The sequence below is a fragment of the Eptesicus fuscus genome, chromosome 1 (genome assembly GCF_027574615.1).
Source record: "Eptesicus fuscus isolate TK198812 chromosome 1, DD_ASM_mEF_20220401, whole genome shotgun sequence".
Lineage (NCBI taxonomy): Eukaryota > Metazoa > Chordata > Mammalia > Chiroptera > Vespertilionidae > Eptesicus > Eptesicus fuscus.
In genome coordinates, this window is record NC_072473.1 from 113,243,670 (window position 1) to 113,262,843 (window position 19,174).

The 19,174-nt window shown below is 43.2% G+C and overlaps 1 protein-coding gene across 2 annotated transcripts in view; it reads left to right on the top strand.

Moving 5' to 3' along the window:
• The window catches only part of AIFM1 (apoptosis inducing factor mitochondria associated 1), a 32,556-nt gene extending 17,342 nt beyond the window's left edge, over positions 1 to 15,214 (top strand). Inside the window, exons 7-16 of one of the 2 annotated variants that reach the window (XM_008153894.3) lie at positions 3,244 to 3,328; positions 4,216 to 4,292; positions 5,932 to 6,040; positions 7,203 to 7,310; positions 7,679 to 7,767; positions 8,451 to 8,591; positions 10,343 to 10,485; positions 11,913 to 12,037; positions 14,198 to 14,394; positions 14,735 to 15,214. In XM_008153894.3, coding sequence (XP_008152116.1) covers positions 3,244 to 3,328; positions 4,216 to 4,292; positions 5,932 to 6,040; positions 7,203 to 7,310; positions 7,679 to 7,767; positions 8,451 to 8,591; positions 10,343 to 10,485; positions 11,913 to 12,037; positions 14,198 to 14,394; positions 14,735 to 14,806 — 1,146 coding nt within the window. In that variant the 3' untranslated portion in view covers positions 14,807 to 15,214. The remainder of the gene's footprint in view (positions 1 to 3,243; positions 3,329 to 4,215; positions 4,293 to 5,931; positions 6,041 to 7,202; positions 7,311 to 7,678; positions 7,768 to 8,450; positions 8,592 to 10,342; positions 10,486 to 11,912; positions 12,038 to 14,197; positions 14,395 to 14,734) is intronic. The other variant, XM_054708550.1, reaches the window with a different exon arrangement.
• The last annotated feature ends 3,960 nt before the right edge of the window (positions 15,215 to 19,174 follow it).

Genomic DNA, 19,174 nt, shown 5'->3' on the forward strand with positions numbered 1-19,174 from the left:
AGTTCAAATAATTCATGACCCCGAAGTTGTTCCCTCTCCTGATGGGCATCTTTGTCATTTCTTCTTCCTATTTCTCCACACTAACATTTCTTTGGGATTATTGATGATAAGAAAATGGCAAATGTGTATTCAGGGTAGTAAAATAATTCAGGCATAACTTCAGCATGGAAAATATTGTCAGCCTTTACAAAGGCAAGTGCCTGAGTAATGGGAGCAGTTATTAGAGGTATTTGTGGGGCACAGGGAGGGTTTGTTTTGTTGTGCTATGTTTCACTTTTGTTAATGGGAAGTACTAGAGTGCATTTGTAAACTAATGGCGGTGTTCCACTAGAAATGGAATGGTTATCAGGAGCAAAGCTCAGAATAGATGAGATCAGAGCACAAGTGGAGGGACCTGTGGTAGGGACAGGCCCACTTCTATAAAGGAACATTAGGCAGAGAAGATGGGTATATGTTTGAGACATTATGTATTAAGTATCCCCTATGTGTAAATAATACACAGGCCCTTGCCCTCTAGGGGCTAACAGTATTAGACAGAAATATACACAGATAATCATAACAAAAGATATAGAATGAGAAAGATATACACAGTAGCCCTGGCCAGGTGGCTCAGTTGGTGGGAACGTGATCCCATACACCAAAAGGTTGTGGGTTTGATTCCTGGTCAGGGCACATACCTAGGTTGCGGGTTCGATACCCAGTCAGGGCTCATACAGGAGGCAACCAATCAGTCTCTCTCTCTCTCTTCTCTCTCTCTCTGTCTCTCTCTCTCTCTCTCTCTCTCTCTCTCTCTCTCTCTCTCTCTCTCTCTCAATCAATGGAAACATATTCTTGGGTGAAGAATTTTTAAAAAGATGCACAGTATATTGTGGGAATTACTGGGAAGCATGCCCAGTATAGTGATGGTTTCAGGGAAGGCTTCCTGGAGGAGAAAGTCTTATAGAATGGGAAATCTGTGGAATGAAGAGGTATTCACAAGATTAGAGTGAAGTGAAGAGCATTCAAGTAAAAAGGAACAGCATAAGGAAAGGCACAAGGGTATGAAAAAATATGTTTGGTGTAGGGAAACATAAGCAAGCTAGGTACTGACAGAGCAGAAAGTACAAGTCTAGAATACCAGGTGGTTATGTGAGAGTGGATCTATGACTTTGACGTTCAGGGGAGAGGTCTGGGCTCAGATAGAGATTCAAGAATTATCCACATATGTGTAGAAATTGTAACCATGAGAAGGAGTGAGGTCTCCCATGGAGAAGTTCTATAGTCAGAAGAGGAGTATGAGGAGTATGGTGGGGATGGAATCCTGGGATCCCGACATGTAGGAAGCAGGTTTAAGAAGAAGAGTCCACTAAGGAGACTAGGAAAGAAAGAAGTTAAAGTGCAGTATGAGGAGAGCCCAGGACGGGCTGAAGTTAGAGAGAGTTTCAAGGAAGAAGATGTGATCCACAGTGTTACTGCAGCAAGGGAATCTCGTAAGAATTGTGAAATGACTCATTTGATTTAGTGGCACAGATGTCATTGGGAAATTAGGAAACAGTTGATAAACTACTCTTTCAAAAGGTTTAAATGAGAAAAGAGTGGTGGCAATTGGACAGAAACTTGAGGAGGACCTAGAATCAAAAGTGAGACTCTTAGGATGGGTCAGACTTAAGCATGTTAATGGGCTGAAGATCCAATATGTCAGGAGAGGTAGGGTAATGAGTGGGTGACTAAAAGGGGAAGGTTCTGGGAGGGAAAGGCACAGAAAGATAACAGAAAAGACACCTCATCCTAGAAGCTGGAAGAAAGGAACTAAGGTTTTTATTTGGGGGTTGGGAGGTGGGAAGTTGAGAAAGATCATATCTAATGGCTTCCCTTGTTTTTGCAATAAACTAGGCTACCAGGTGGTTTTGTGAGAGTGATCAGTATGAAGGTTGAGGAATGGGGTGGGATTGAAGAGGGAGCTTACCCAGGACAAATCAAAGACTGCTAAAGAAGTTACTCATCCATCTGATCTCAGTGTATGTCATTGCCTCCAGAAAGCTTGATTGGGTGTACCTGTCTTATGTTCCTAGCACTGTCTGTACTTCCCTTATCAGAGCATTTCTCACTTGATTTCTCATACTTGATTGTAGAATTTGTTAAATTATCTGCTTTGCTAATACACTCTGAAGGTAGGGAAGGTATCTTTCTCACCATTGTATCCCCAGCACTTAGCACAATGCCTGACACACAGTAGGTGCTTAATAAATATGTCTTGAATGAATCGTCTCACTGCTAGTAAGGAGTAGAGCAGAGACTGGAACCCCAGTCTCTATGACTCCAAAGCTCAAGCTTTTCACCTTAAGATGGAATAGGGTGCAAGGGAATTAAGGGTGCTGGCAAAAGAACAGTGGGATGGAATAGACTGCTGGGCAGAGAAAATCAAAAGCAACTATAGATGATAGTGGGATTGAGAAAAAACTGGAAAGATGGAAAATTGTGACCAAAGAGTGGGATATCTGAGGTAGAAGTAGAGGATAAGAGATAACAACAAGATTCTGGATGTGACTCAGGAAAAGTGTGAGGCAGGTTTGCAAGTCTTCAGTGAATGAGGAGGAGTGGCTGGGAGGTGGCTGGATAACAGTGATTTGTAGGGATATAGGTAGTTGTCCCTCAGAGGGGGATGAGGATACAGGAATTTGGAAGCAGTAGCAGCCAACACCACCCCTCCTGGCCTTGTGATGGGAGGAGTGTGGGAGGAAGGAGCAGTCTTGGGAAGCAGCTAAGTTTTAGTGCGGGTTAGAAGTTGTACAAAGCATCCTGTAAAAATTAATACAATGTAGGAGAGTTGACAGGGAAGTCAGGATTCAAAAGCACCAAACAGATAAGTCTGTCCCTGTTTCTCATCTCTACAAATTGAGCAGGAACTTTGAGACTGTAGGGACTTGCTCTAAGGTTGGATGCTTAGGGAATAAGAGCCACCTGAAGAAACGGTACCGGAAACTGGTGCCGATGATTATCCAGAAATGGTTTTTTAAGGATTGATCAACTTAGGTCAAGAACTAATTCTTCCCATTGGGTCTGATGGCTGATAGGTACAGGGTTCCTTTTTGGAGTAATGGAATTGATCTGGAATTATAGTGGTGATGGTTGCACAGCCTTGTGAATATACTAAAAACCACTTTAAAATGGTGAATTTTATGGTAAGTGAATTATATCTCAATAAAAATGTTTTAAAGCTAATTTATCCTTATATCTTTTTGTGTGTCTTTGTGACTGTACCAGGTAGTACATCTAGATGTGAGAGGCAACATGGCGAAACTTAATGATGGCTCTCAAATAACCTATGAAAAGTGCTTGATTGCAACAGGTGAGAATTCTGGAGATAACTTTCTTCTCTGATATATAGCTCATTCAAGTTCTGGTATAGAAGGTATTACTTAATCTTAAGAAAACCAAAACCCAGACTTTCTGAAGTGGGTGTCTTTATCTTGGTACAGAGTCCGGCTAACTATTGGCATCACATCAGCAGCATTTCTAGATTGTCCTTGCCGTTCTTTCCCCAAAAGACATGGATGTGTATTAAAGAGGATTGCTTTTTTTTTTTCTCTCCCTGCTTAGTCCCTGCTCTCTGCCCTCTACCCTGAAAGTGATATCGCTTTGTGGCTTCATTGCCCATTCTAATCAGAAATCAAGAGAGAAGCCCAGCTGGCCTGGCTCAGTGGTTGAGCGTCAGCCTTTGAACCAGGAGGTTGTGGTTCCTGGTCAGGGCACATGCCTGGGTTTTGGGCTGGCTTGATCCCAGATCCCCTATGTGGGGCGTGCAGGAGGCAGCCGATCAATGATTCTCTCTCATCATTGACATTTCAATCTCTCTCTCCCTCTCCCTTCTTCTCTGAAATCAATAAAAATATATTTAAAAAAATAAATCAAGAGAGGAGACCAAAGCAGTTGCTTAAACAAAGGTAGCTATGCTATCTGGTGAGAAACTAGTGGAGGAGAAAGGGGAAGCAAAAAGTTAGGCCTTGTGACCATCTGCGAGGAGGGCGGGGCCCTTTGAAGAGACAATCTTAAATCTGCTTCTCAAAGGAAATGAATAAAAGCCTGCAGTGAGCGGAGTTGCAGTAACAAAGCCTCCTTTCCAGTTGTGCTGCCCTGGCACCAGCAGGAGCACACACATCACAGCACCCCCTTTGTGGGGGGTCATGTGGGCTAGCTCCTGCTTATTGGGCTAAAGGGTTTTCCTCTTATTTCCAGGAGGCACTCCAAGAACTCTGTCTGCCATTGATAGGGCTGGAGCAGAGGTGAAGAGTAGAACAACACTTTTCAGAAAGGTAATTGTCTGCTTGAGTGCTTTTCGTTGTGTTGGTTTTGAAGAGGTAAGCATAATCCTGTGGTCCCCAAGTACCCACCCAGGAGCTGGGAGATTCGAGTTCTCTTTATGGCTCTTCTACAGACTGGTTATTTGGCCTTGAGCAAGTCACTTCCTCTCTCTGCACCTCAAATACCTCACTCAAGGGTTTTAAGCTCCTAGGAGAAAAATACATTTGGTGTTTTTTATTGCTTGCTATAGTTCCTTCCGGCAGCCCTTCCATCGTTTTTTTTTTTTCCTGATGCATTTGAGTCATTGGAACTCCTTAGAGCCTCCTGGCATTTTTCATTGCAAGCTCAATAGTGGAGACTTTGGAGAGAAAGGTTCAGGGTACCTAAGTGAAGAAGGAAATGGAGTTTGCTTCTTATCACTGTGCTTTGCTTTATGAAAACTGCTGAAAATTTCCAGCCACTCCTATGGATATTTGAAAAGATTTGTACTGTCCTTGAAGGTCTGGACAGAATAAGGTTTGTCAGTCTTTGCACTGCTGACATTTTAGGCTGGATAATTGCTGTGAGGGGCTGTCCTATGTATTGTAGGGTGTTTAGCAATGTCCCTGGACTCTACCCACTAGCTGAAAGCAGCACCTCCCCACCCCCAGTTGTGATAGCCAAAAATATCTCCAGACATTGCCAAATGTCCCCTGGGGTGAAGGGGCAAAACTGCCCCCAGTTGAGAACCACTTTTGTCAGATTGAGTGTGACATTGGAGAAAGAAATATACATCAATAACATGGGCTATTCTGAAATGTGACATATATAGTTAAAGAACACTAACAAGCCCAGCTGGTGTGGTTCAGTGGTTGAACGTCAACCCATGAACCAAGAGGTCATCCGTTGGATTCCAGCTCTGGGCACATGCCCAGTTGCAGGCTCCATCTCCAGTAGAGGATGTGCCCGAGGCAGCCAATTGAAGTTTATCTCTCATTAATGTTTCTCTCTCTCTTTCCCTCTCCCTTCCTCTCTCTCTAAAAAAATCAATAAAAACATAAACTCATCTTCCAATTATAAAAAAAGAACACTAACAAGTGTGTGACCTTGAGAAAATCACCTATCCTCTTTGGGGTTTCCTATTCTGATCATTCAAATAAAAAACCGATAATTCAATAATAAAATTATCTTCTGTCAAGCATTTTATATGGATGCAGTTTTCTGTTAGGAAGTGCTTTATTTACATGTCACCTATTTTTTCTCATAAAATCAACTATTGCAGTTATTTTCTTCGTTTTATAGTAGATGTAACTGAAGCATAGAAGGGTAAGTGGCTTGGTGAGGTGACTTGGGCAATAAATGGCTAAGTTAGATTTCAAACTTAGGCATTTCAGCTACAAAACCTATTTCTAGAAATAATGTTCCAGGCTTTACTTATATTAGAAGCCAATGCCCCCCATAAGCTATGTAATTCTTTGATATTAAAGGTATTACAATAAGAACACTACTTTAATGCCGAAAAGTAGCATATGGGCTATAATTGAGCCACTTTATACAAGGAGATTTTATGTGCAAATTACTGTTGTCAAAGACTTAGCATAAAATATGTCCTGGTATTATCATCCTATGCCCTTTGGGAAATCAATGAACTAAACTGGTGTGATCCTGCAGATTGGAGACTTTAGAACCTTAGAGAAGATTTCCCGAGAAGTCAAATCGATTACAGTTATCGGTGGGGGCTTCCTTGGTAGTGAACTGGCCTGTGCTCTTGGCAGAAAAGGTAAGTATTGGGGTGACCTCGATTTTCTTCTCTGGTCTGATATCACATGCTTTTGGGGGCTTTCACAAATTCCAGAGATGCATTTGCCAGGATCAGTCAAAAGAGTTTGACTGAGGTTTATACGGTGAAAAGCTAGTTCTGAGACTAGTTCTGATGAGGGAATCCTTTAGTGACCACAAAGCTGCCATTTGAGCAACCGAGCAGCAATGCTTTCTTTCCTTTCCTCTAGCCTCCAGGCCAAGATTCCTTAGGAATAAAATATTAAGCAAAGTGAGTTATTAAGATGGTAAAAGCAGTGTAGATTGCACAGGTGTACATATATTTGAACTGCTGCTCCCTGTAAAAGTCAAAAACTTCCTTCAGACACATGGTGGTTCCCAGCATGATATATCTGTGAGTTCTGGCTTGAATGTTTCATGGAAACCATTTTTCTTAAGCTGTGTGAAATCAGAGCATATTCTCAGGGGATTGCTGACTATTCAGAGGTCCCGAGGCACTTATATAAGCCCGAGGTGAGGCCTGGGTGCAAGTGCACTGAGTTGAGAGTATGTAGTCACATCCAGGGACAGCAGTTCTGGCATCTGTTGTATTTGCTTTGTGAATGCCCTCGTGCCCCAGTGCCCCACATATGGGAGCTCTGGCCTGAGTCAGAACATTGTCCTTTCTGTACTAAACTAGCGTTCCCGTTGCAGGAAAAATCCTGCAATAGGGTTTCCTGCTGCACTCTACCCCGCCCTGCCTGCTCTCCTCCCTTGTCCCCCGGCCCGCCTTCTCCGCCAGCCCGCCCTGCTCTCCTTCCTTCTCCCCCGCCCCGCCTCCGTTCCTCCCTTCTCCTCCCCCCCCCCCGCCCCGGCTTGCTTGCTTCTCCACAGCTTTGCTCCCTTCAGCATCCCTTGGCTTCTTTCTAAGCTGTCTTGATATGCAAATTAGTCACCATCTTTGTTGGGGTAATTTGCATACTCGTCCTGATTGGTTGGTGGGTGTGGCTTGGCTGGTGGGCATGGCTTGGGCGTAGCGAAGGTGCGGTCAATTTGCATATTTGTCTATTATTAGGTAGGATGGCCATACTAAATGGCCACCTGCCTGTTGGTCCTTTACTTCTCTTCCAGTCTTAGGGCTGGCTTTTGCCTCCTGCTAAACCTACTCTTTTTCTTTTTCCCAGCTCAGGCCTCAGGCACCGAAGTGATTCAACTCTTCCCTGAGAAAGGAAATATGGGAAAGGTCCTCCCCGAATACCTCAGCAACTGGACCATGGAAAAAGTCAGACGAGGTAGAGGGACTCTTTCCATATGCTGCCACCCTTTCCTTTGATTCAGGCCTAATGCAATGTTTGCTTCTTGGGAACCCCTTTGACATAAATCATATCACCAGGCAGATGAAATGTTTCTACCATTCTCTCAAATGTTTCTGCCATCTCTAGTCAGCCAAGTTCATTTAGGTTCTGAATCTGATGCACCAAATTCCTGGAAGTGCTGAAAATGAACGGCGAGTATAGGTTTTTTTGCAGCTCTCCAAGGCTGCCTGCATAATGATGATTGCTGGTTTCGTGACATTGTGCTTCTCTCTAGTCAGTTTCCCTGTTTTTCATGAAGTTGGTAGGCTCACCGGCTCAACCTCAGGTCTTGTTTGCCTTCACAGAGGGGGTGAAGGTGCTGCCCAATGCCATTGTGCAATCAGTTGGAGTCAGTGGTGGCAGGTTACTCATCAAGCTGAAAGATGGCCGGAAGGTAAGGAGGGGGAGACAGGCTGCCAGAAGACCTTCTAGCCCTTCCCTCCCCTTTCCTCATTCTGACTCCTTCATTTGATACCAGCAGATTAGTTTTCTTGGCAGCCACCACTAAACTGTCATGATTTTCTGAATGAACTGTCCATCCATTAAAATAAGAATGGTGAGAGCCAGAGTAAACACCTGTGACCCACTTTCCCATTGCCCCTTCCTATCACATCACAAATTTTAGAGATCTGACTAGGATGACAGATTTCTCTTCAAGTGATATGGGGTATGTGGGCAGGGGTACTTTATGAAATAGAACTTAAAATCTGTTTCCCAGAGCCCAGCCGGCATGGCTCAGTAGTTGAGCATTGACCTATGAACCAGGAGTTCATGGTTTGATTCCTGGTCAGGGCACATGCCCGGATTGTGGGTTCGATCCCCAGTTTGGGGCGTGCAGGAGGCAGCCAATCAATGATTCTCTCTCATCATTGATGTTTTTATCTCTTTCTCTCCCTTCCTCTCTGAAATCAATAAAAAATATACATATATATAAAAAATCTGTTTATCAGAGTCAAGTTAACCAATGATTTTTTTTTGTAAACCCCCAGTTCTTAATGACATCACATGCTGTTGCTATGTCCATAGGCATACATGGAAACTGTGGTAACTGACCAAATTATTTCTCTTTTCCCTCAGGTAGAAACTGACCACATAGTGGCAGCTGTGGGCTTAGAGCCCAATGTTGAGTTGGCTAAGACTGGTGGACTAGAAATAGACTCAGATTTCGGTGGCTTCCGGGTAAATGCAGAGCTCCAAGCACGCTCTAACATTTGGGTGGTAAGTATGCTACAGCGAGACCAGGCATGGTTCCTTGTCCCCAGCCTAGGAGCAAGTCTGCCCGATGGGGTGCTAAAGCTCATTAGTAGCTTACCACAATAGGATCGGAGTATTTGGAGGCCAAGAGTAGAGAACCGATACTTATGAACTGCTTGCTTTACAAGAACAGGTATGGTCTCATGCTGCAAACTAGTGGAGAAAGAAATGAGCAGTGTGCATGCCTACAGAACTAGAGCTCTTCCGGGGCTGTTGGCAGCAGCCATTGGCATTACCCTGGCGGGCGTGTGCATGGCTTTCAGAGTGAACATGAGTCCAGGGAATGGAGAATGAGGCAATTTGATGACATTCTCTAGAAAGGAAAATTACTCCAATTTCCTTTTCCTTGAGAACTATTTTTAGCTGTTTTTAAAAATCTGTTGTGGCACAACAAGACTATAGTGTGTAGGAACCATGAGGTAATTTCTTCATTGTTAAATCATTACAAATATATTGTGTTTGATTATGGACTCTGCAGTGAAGGACATAGGAACATTAAAAGGTGTTTTCCCTTAAAGCTTTTTTTTTTTTAAGATAAAGTGTACTGAGTTTTTTTTTTAACTTGTTATAAAAGAAAAACACACTCAATGTGGAAAACAAACAAGTAGGAGAAAGGGAGAAATCACCTGTAGCAACCACTGTTTGTGTTGTATAGGTTTTGTTTTTTTTTGTTTGTTTATTTATTTTATTTATTTTTTAAATCTTTATTGTTGAAAGTATTACATATGTTCCCTTTTTTTCCCCATTGACCTCTTCTAGCCCATCCCCACCATGTATGTTTTTTGTGTGTGTGTGTATTTCCTTCCCTTCATTTTCTTGTGCATAGTTTTTTTTCCTTTGTCATAGACGGTCATGGCGAGCATACTATGTATGAATATTTGTATTCTTCTCTTTTTCACTTAACATTTTAATGTATTTTCCATATTGCTTCAGATTTTGTAAACAGATTAATGACTACATAATATTCCATTAAGAGGATTTTATAATTTATTGCACTATTGCCCACGTGTTGATTTTTAGGGAAGTCTTTGGGGAAATCTGAATAGCCACAAAGGTGAGCAAAGGGTTATACCACCTGCTTTATGAAACTGGCCTCGTTTACCTCCAGCCAAGGGTTCTCCGTCCGTGAAACACTGAGCTCACTTGATTTGTACCTCTCACATGGCACATTTCTTGTTTGCATTGTGAGGAGCAATACTGTACCTTCCTCAACTAGGTTATACACTCCTTGTGGGCAAGGTCCCTGCCAGGTTTGTCTCAGCAACCCAGACAGTATAATGCTTTGTACGGAAGAAATATTCCATAAATATTTGTTGAATGAATGAATGAGTACCAAATAACAAAAAAAAATCTTATCTTCAAAAAGATTTCTAGGTAAGAGGCAGTCACATCTAAAAAACTGGTTTCCACACATAGGAAAGAATATTCTGCAAATCGTGGTTATTAAATATTCTGTCTCTGTTAAGGGCAGAATGAGAAGAAATAGGTATGAGCTAGAGCATAGAAGGTTTAAGTTAGCTTTGTGGAAACATAGAATAGTTTTTAAAAATGGAATCTCAGCTATTTTTGAAAGTGTATATATGATTCTGGCTTGTAGAGGGAAGTATTAATTAGTTGATGCCACAAGCATTTTTGAACCCCAAAAGTTTATGTTCTGTCTTTAACTTGCTTTTTCTTTTTAATCATGTGCTCATGTAATGTATTTGTCTCCAAAGGCAGGAGATGCCGCATGCTTCTACGATATAAAATTGGGTAGGAGGCGGGTAGAGCACCATGATCATGCTGTTGTGAGCGGAAGATTGGCTGGAGAAAATATGACTGGAGCTGCTAAGCCATACTGGCATCAGTCAATGTTCTGGTAATAGTTCTGTGCCTTGAGGACCAACCGGTTAGAACACAGAATTAATGGAACCAGAGTTATGGTTTGGTTTCCTTGTGGGTCAGTTAGCTTTATGTGGGATGGGTTGGGAGGATTCCTTCTCATGTCCACACATTTTACTCCAGATCAGCCTTCTGGTAAAATGCTCCCATTTGGCATAGCTTAGACTAGGTGAATGAACGGAGAAGGCATTGGCAGGGAATTCAAACTATAGTAGGTGGTACAAAAGTGTACTGTTTAGGTATAGACAGCAGTATATTTTAATTTTTTCTTTGCTGCTAACCCTAATGAGCCTAACAGGCTGACAAAAAAGGCAGCCTACTCATCTGTAACCCTTAACATCAAGAGTTCAAAGTCAGGTGTATATAGGCAGTTCTCTGGGTAGCAAAAACTTACCAGTGGACATCCCTGAGTACTGGGGCAGGCCCTGTTTGGCACACTCTCATCTTGTTGATTTGAAAGATGGGGTACTTAAGAAACTTCAAGGTTTCAGAAACCTCTAAGGGAAATTCTCAGCTGAGGAGAATACATTTTAGGATGATCACACACAGTTTTCTGAGTGGGCAACAAAAACCTAACAGATGGATTTCAGGGTCAATACATATAAGATAATGCAGTTAGGGAAAAAAAATAGTCCACAGGTATACAATTATCAGCTAGATCCCAGGAACAGAAAGCAAGAAGTCATTGTAGACTGTTCCCAGAAGACACCAGTTCATTGAGCTTCTGTGGCCAAGAAGATAACAAAATGTAGAGGACCAGAAACAGAATAGCTCAAGCACCCTAGATGATTACACACCATGGTGTGTCTGTGCTGCAAATATTCTGTGAAGTTCCTAGCATATTAAGAACAGTACGATGGTGATAGGGAAACTTTCCGAGAAGAACAGTTAAAATGACCAACTAGGTGAAGGTACCCCTTTATAGAAAGCATTCTGGCCTTTAAAAATGAAGGCTAAAATGGAAAATTGTCAGTTAATGAAACCATAAAATACCCCTGATTCCAAATTCCATAAATGTGGATCACTCTTTAAAACTTCTAAAAGGCAGTTTTAGGATGAGTTAAAGAAAGGTAGCGAATAGTAAATGAGGGAAACCCATCACTCCCCAAATGTGGTATGGGACAAAAGCATGACTAAATTGAAGAAAGTGTAGAATGTTATATGGATATGTGATATGTATAATGGCTTCTTAAGGAAAATAAAAGTTGTTTGGGAGAACCATGCTTTTTCACAATTGTTCCCAAGTGCCCTAGCAGGAGACAGATCAATTTGGTGTTTCACTTGTTGTCACACATACCAAGTTCCTTGGTTGGCATAAAAGTGTGGTGTCTTAGAGAAAAATGTCCTACTGTGTAATTCTTTACAGTCCCATCACAGAGCAACCTCTTCTCTCTTCTTCCTTAGGAGTGATTTGGGCCCTGATGTTGGCTATGAAGCTATTGGTCTTGTGGACAGTAGTTTGCCCACAGTTGGTGTCTTTGCAAAAGCATCTGCACAAGATAACCCGAAATCTGCCACAGAGCAATCAGGTAAGGACAGCCAACCACTTCTCTCAGCACAGCACAGTGATTGAGCATTGACCTATGAACCAAGAGGTCACGGTTCGATTTCCACTTAGTTCGATTTCCAGTAAGGGGCATGCAGAAGGCAGCCAATCAATTATTCTCTCTCATCATTGATGTTTCTGTCATCTCTCTCTCCCTCTCCCTTCCTCTCTGAAATCAATAAAAATATATTTAAAATAAATAAATAAACCAAACCCAAAGTCCTCACTCTTTAGTGGTTTGAGGTGGCAAAATCAGGTATCCTGGTCAATGCATAGGCATAGATATTGTAGGTCTTCATCCTAGACTCTGGACAGTGGCTATCCCAGCTACTCTGTTGTTTAGTTTGTCTCTAGGGAATAGGAAGACCTGCCTGATAAAGTAAACCTAAACTTGTTAGATGTTTTTTGTTTCCTGTTTGTTTTTGTTGTTTTTGTTGTTGTTGTTTAGGGCCTGCTATTCTCCATGGACCCTGGGTAGTGGGAACTGGGCTGAATAATTCTTGAGCTGCCTCTAATTCCATTTATCAGATCTTAATGCCAGGTTTTCTTTAGATGGGAGGCAACTCTCTCAGAATGAATTTTTCTCCCCCACACATCTTTCATTAACTCCCAGGCCTATTCTCTCTCCCTTTCATGACCTTGGCTGAAGTTATTTAACCTCCATGTACTCTTGTCAGAGGTGTTTCAAGGATAAGTTGCTCTTTTAAGGAGGAGAAAACAAGACATTATATGGATACTAGAAGCCCGGTGCACAAAATTCATGCAGTTAGGGTCCCTAGGCCTGGCTGGTGATCAGGGCCAATCTGCAGGGCGACCACTGGGGTGATCAGGGGGGCCCCCACTGGCACCCGCCTTGGCTGGTCTGGTGCCGCCCGCTCGCCAGCTCCACCCCCCGCTGCCGCCACTGGTTGCCTCCCTCTGTGGAGCAACTGGTGGGGCGATTGGAGGGCCCCCACTGGCACCCGCCTTGGCTGGCCTGGCGCTGCCCACATGTGGGCCCCACCCCACCACCTGCCAACTCGTGGCTCTGCAGGTCAATCAGCCGGTCGATTTGCATATTAGGCTTTTATTATATAGGATGTCGGTCCTTTTTCTGTGTAATCCAAGTTGATTACATACACCCACTCCTTAATTCTGACCTCTCCTGGGAAGTGGATCCAGGAGAGGGACCCGAGGACTTCTCAACTCCAGGTCACTACTCTGTCCACTGGTCAATATTACTTAGAACCTGGTTATTCTCAGAAGACAAGTTGCCCCCTCCCCATGCCACCCCCTGTCCCACCCCACTCCCACCAGGAGGAAACACCTCCACAGTGGTTTTTCCATATGGAAATGCCTTCTGCTTTGGCTAGACTGTCTTCCTAGTGGCACTGTACAGTAGACCTTTTCATTCTCATAGCATCGTCTGTCTCAGCTCTAATACATTAGCCACTAGCCACATGTGGCTGTTTAGCACTTGAAGTGTGGCTACTGCAAATAAACTGAATTTCACATATTATATCATTTTAATTAAAATATTTTAAAACTTGAATAATTTTAATTAGAATAGCTATATGTGGCTAGTGGCTTCTGTACTGGACCATGCAACTCTAGAATGTTTCTCAGAAGACAAGAGCAAGTCTTTAGCAATTTGAAGAAACCCAGATACCAGGAAATATCCATAGTATAAATTTAAAATGAGCCCAGCTGTCATGGCTCAGTGGTTGAGCATCAACCTATGACTCAGCAGATCACGATTTGATTCCTGGTCAGGGCACATGCCTGGATTGCAGGCTCGATTCCCAGTGTGGGGCGTGCAGGAAGCAGCTGATCAATGATTCTCTCTCATCATTGATGTTTCTCTGTCTCTCCCTTACTTTCTGAAATCAATAAAAATTATATTTAAATAAAATAAAATGAGATGGGGAGGGAGGGAAGTTTTGGATCAGACTGATGCAATGCCCAAGAGCTGACAAAGAAGAGCTTTCGTTGCCTTTGATAATGAAGAGGGGCTGAAAAAGGCCAGTGTTTACTGAGAGGGCATAGAGAAAGAAAATCATCTAAAGCAGCTTAAAGCAGGTGTCAAAAGATACTTCTAGAATTTTCCAACCTCATATAACTGTTTTGTTGTGGGTTTTTTGTTTGTTTTGGGGGTTGGCCACAGGGACTGGTATTCGATCAGAGAGTGAGACAGAGTCGGAGGCCACAGAAATCCCTGTTCTTCCAAGCAACCCTGGGGTGCCCCAGGTCCCTGTTGAAGGGGAGGACTACGGGAAAGGTGTTATCTTCTACCTCAGGGACAAAGTGGTGGTGGGGATCGTGCTGTGGAATATCTTCAACCGAATGCCGATAGCAAGGAAGGTAAGTGCCTTTCATAGCTCCTAGAGGAAGATGGGAGGAGCAGCCAGAATAAGCTCCTATGACTTAATCGGGTGCCCTGGTCAGGTACCATTTGACCAGGCACCCAAGTCAGATTGTACCTGAGCAAAACAAAGATACAGCCTTGGCTCAGCAATGTTTCTATTTCATTGGGGATCTGGCTGGGTGGCCCCGGAGTTGGCACATGCTCATTTGGTGTTGGTAGAAAGCTGTTCCCACAACTCCCTCCCAGTGTGATTGGGGACTAGCCCAGGCTACCCCATTGTGCAGCCTGGCCAGATTGCACGTGGAGTGTTAGTGACCCACTGTTCCTCTCCCTCAGATCATTAAGGACGGTGAGCAACATGAAGATTTAAATGAAGTAGCTAAACTATTCAACATTCATGAAGACTGAAGCCTCCCAGTGGAATAAGCAAGCACTTTGCTGTCCCTGACAGCAGTTTGGATGACTAAAGGAGCATTTTTTTTATTCAGCAGACTTCCTCTGTGTGTATGAGTGTGAATGATCATGTCCTTTGTGAATATTTCAGCGATGTAGGCATATTCTTAATGTTCACATCACTAAATAAAACCTGATTCTTCTAAATTAAATTCTGCTTTCTTTGCAATGGAGTGGGTAGGTGAAGGGAGGAAAGTCATGCATATCAGAGAACAAGCAAATTGGAGCTACTAACAAGTGCGTGATTTTTCTCAGCCTTGTATTCCCTGCTCCATGCTCTAAACTCCTTTCAGTTCCCCAAACTTCTCTCTCACCCCTCCAGACCTCTCTGTGTGCACTGGCTGTGGTCTGCCCACAGTGTTTGACCCCTTTCTCCTCTGGGGAAGGTCCTGGTCTCTATGAAGACTTCCCTTACCTGGCCAGCGTGCTCAGTGGTTGAGCATCAACCTGTGAACCAGGAGGTCCCAGTTTGATTCCTGGTCAGGGTACATGCCTGGGTTGCAGGCTCAATCCCCAGTGTGGGGCATGCAAGAGGCAGCCGATCAATGATTCTCTCTCATCATTGATATTTCTATCTCTCCCTCTCACTTCCTCTCTGAAATCAATAAAATTATTTTTTAAAGACTTTCCTGACCCTTCCAAGCCTGTTCCTTTCTTATGTCTCCCTGCTGGTCTGCCACTTCCTGGAAGATTAAATCATGGCTTTAATATTTTGATCTTGGTTATATCTCCAGAGCTTAGCATAGAGTCTGGCTCACATAGGTACTTAGTAAATCATTGTTGAAGGAGTGAACACATAAATATATGGGATAGACTCTACCTGGAAAAACACCTGTATATACTACCACCACCCTCCCAGAACTGCATTGGTCCTGCGGGGTATCAAGGAGGGAGGCAGAAAGGACATTTACTGCAAACAGAAACAAGGGTTCAGAGACCTGGTACTTCATGGCTAAACCTGGAGACTAACTCCCTTGAGGGATCATGATCTCTTGACTCCTCCACCCACTCTCCCCCAAACTAGAAATCTTCCCTCTCCTAACCCCTTTTATCTAAATAGGCTTATAGGCATACCTCACTTTATAGATGGTTTCCTGGGAATAAAAGAGTTTCCTAAGTCAATTCATTTTTTGCATTTCATTTTACTTTTAAAAATCAAATCTATCCTAGCCAGTTTGGCTCAGTGGATAGAGTGTCAGCCCATGGAGTGAAAGGTCCTGGGTTTGATTCTGGTCAAGGGTACATACCTTGGTTGCAGGCTCAATCCCTGGCCCTGGTCAGGGTGGGGGTGGGAGGCAACCAATCGATGTGTCTCTCTCATATTGATGTTTCTCTCTCATGTCTCTCCCTTTCCACTCTCTCTCAAAATCAATGGAAAAATGTCCTCAGGTGAAGATTGGAAAAAAAAATCAAATTTTATTTAAATCAAGGAAATTTTTACCACTTTCAAGAGTCCAATGTGAATCTTTTTTAAAAATATATTTGATTTAAGAAAGAGAGAGAGAGAGAGAAACATCAATGATGAGAGAGAATCATTGATTGGCTGCCTCCTGCAAGCCCCACACTGGGAATCGAGCCCACAACCCGGGCATGTGCCCTGACCGGAATCGAACCCTGACCTCCTGGGTTCATAGGTTGATGCTCAACCACTGAGTCTCGCCAGCCAGGCCAATGTGAATCTTTTGGTAAAGAGAAAATTATGACCACTCTGGATTTTTTAAAATATTGAGTTTGTTTACCAGGAGTTGTAGCTACAATGAAATCCCCTTTGAACAATAGAACGGACCAATGTCCACTTTATAAATGAATTGCACTAAAACAATTTTTACTATATACACACACGCAGGTTTGGTGAAATATAACCTGACACACGACATTCCCAAATCCATCAGTGGGAAACTCAGTATCCTGTGAGACAGGGCTCATTATACAATAATAATTGTTGCTTACAAAGAGGATGGTAGGACACTCGAAGTTCCTGAAGTGTTTCACAAATGATTTCAAAAAAAAAAGGATCAAGTTGTGATTTACCTTGTTTTAGCATTATGTGTAATTTAGTGTAATTCTTTGACAGTTATGATCCTTACATGGAATGTCATAATTCAGTTTGTAAAATGAAATGATCTATCCATCTAATCAGTGTTCATTGAGTGCCTACTATGAGACAGGAGGATGTCAGAAGAGGAAAAGAAAGAAAACATGGCCACTTCTCTTAAGGAACTCCTGGTGTCAGTGAGGAAAGCAAACGTGAACGCAGAAGTATAATATAGTGACATGTGTTCATAGAAAGACAAAGTACTATGGACACACCAAAAATGGAGATCAACCAGAGCATCCATCCTTAGTCAACCACTGCTGCTAGATCACTTCCTAAAGCATCAGTCAGTCACATCTCCCCTTGTTGAAGAACATACTAGTACAGTGACTCCCTGTCACCAACCACATCAAGTTCAAAGTCTTCCATAGTGATCCCTGATCTCAGCCCACTTTGCCTTGTCCAGCCTCCTCTCCCATAACTTCATACACACGTGTGCATGCACACATACACATCTGGTTTATCGCCACCTTTAAACTTTTGTTCATGCTCTTCACATCTGGAACACCATCCCTATTCCCTTTTACTTATCCAGATCCTGCTCATCTTTCAAGGCCCAAATGAAATCCCACTTTGGTGTCGTGGTAATAGTTGGACTAGTGTCCATGAATGATTTCATCTCTGAACTCCAATTGCACTTACTGCCTTTGAACTTGATTGTTCTTTAAGTCATTTTCTGCATTACTAGTGGTCACTGCCTAAATTGATTGGAAGCTATTCTTCCAGAGCAGAGACTTTTTCTCAAGACAGGGACAACATGCTCCCCCCCCACAAAAAAAAAAACAACACACAAAACACTGGCAAATGCTCAGCAAGTACTTGGTTGCTTGGTTGGATGTTGCTAGATAACAGGGCTTACTGTAAAAACGGGCCTCTGCCCTGGCTGGTGTGGCTCAGTTGGTTGGGCATTGTCCTGTGCACCAGAAGGTTGCCAGTTTGATTCCTGATCAGGGCACATGCCTGGGTTGCAACTGGATCCCCGGCAGCGGGGACATGTGAGAGACAGCCGATCAATGTTTTACTCTCATATCAATGTTCCCCTCTCTCTCCCTCTCCCTTCCCATCTCTCTAAAAATCAATTAAAAACAAACAAACAAAAACGAGCCACCCAGCCAGTGTGAATCAGTGATTGAGTGTGGACCTATGAACCAGGAGGTCCCACTTTGATTCCCGGTCAGGGCACATGCCTGAGATTGCAGGCTCGATCTCCTGTGTGAGGCGTGCAGGAGGCAGCCGATCAATGATTCTCATCATTGATATTTCTTTTTCTTAAATATTTTTATTGATTTCAGAGAGGAAGAAAGAGGGAGAGACAGAGAAACATCAACGACGAGGGAGAATCATTGATTGGCTGCCTCATGCACACCCCCCACTGGGGAGCGAGCCCGCAACCCGGGAATGTGCCCTTGACCAGAATAGAACCTAGGACACTTCAGTCCACAGGCCGACGCCCTATCCACTGAGCCAAACCAGGTAGGGCTCATCATTGATATTTCTATCTCTCTCTCCCTTCCTCTGAAATCAATAAAAATATATTTTAAAAGAAACAAAAACAAGCCTCTGCCTTATAGCCCCTGTTCTCTGTAATCCAAGTTATCAGACCCCCATCACTTCACCCACCGCTATGACTTGCCACTTACCCAAGGATCACAGGGAATGATTTCTGACTGTACAGACGAGTGCCAGTTGAGGTTTGGCCCTCAATAGCCAGTCTGTAATTAGCTGGGCCACAGCACAGTGCAGAACAGGGCTAGTCACACCCTGCAAAGAAGAGTTGGGGCTCTGCCAAAATATCAAGCGTTTGGAACCCACCCACTTGATTTCAACCTCGCTTTTCTTTGCTGTTTTACAAATGCTATCATATGGCACCTCAGCACCTCTTCATGATGGTACTAGTCTTTGTCTGGCCACCTATAAGGCACAGCAGATGTCCTCTTACTTTAGCTGAAGAGATGGACCCGAGAGAAGGAAGTGTGTTTGATTGGAAAAATGTCAGAGTAAGCCTCTGTGTGGAGGATGAGATCAACATATGTGACTTTTCTGTAGTTGTTTTAATTAACAGGGCCTGTTTTGGAGACAAGAGACTTAAAGCAGAAAAGGATAGGGGTGGGGTATCCACAGTGACCTACTGCAGGCTGCTTCCTTGAAGGAAAATCAGCTCCTCTAGAGACCCATTTATACAAAGGAACCCTCCCCTCCCTTTCCCGCTCCTCTCAAGTTTAGCAGTA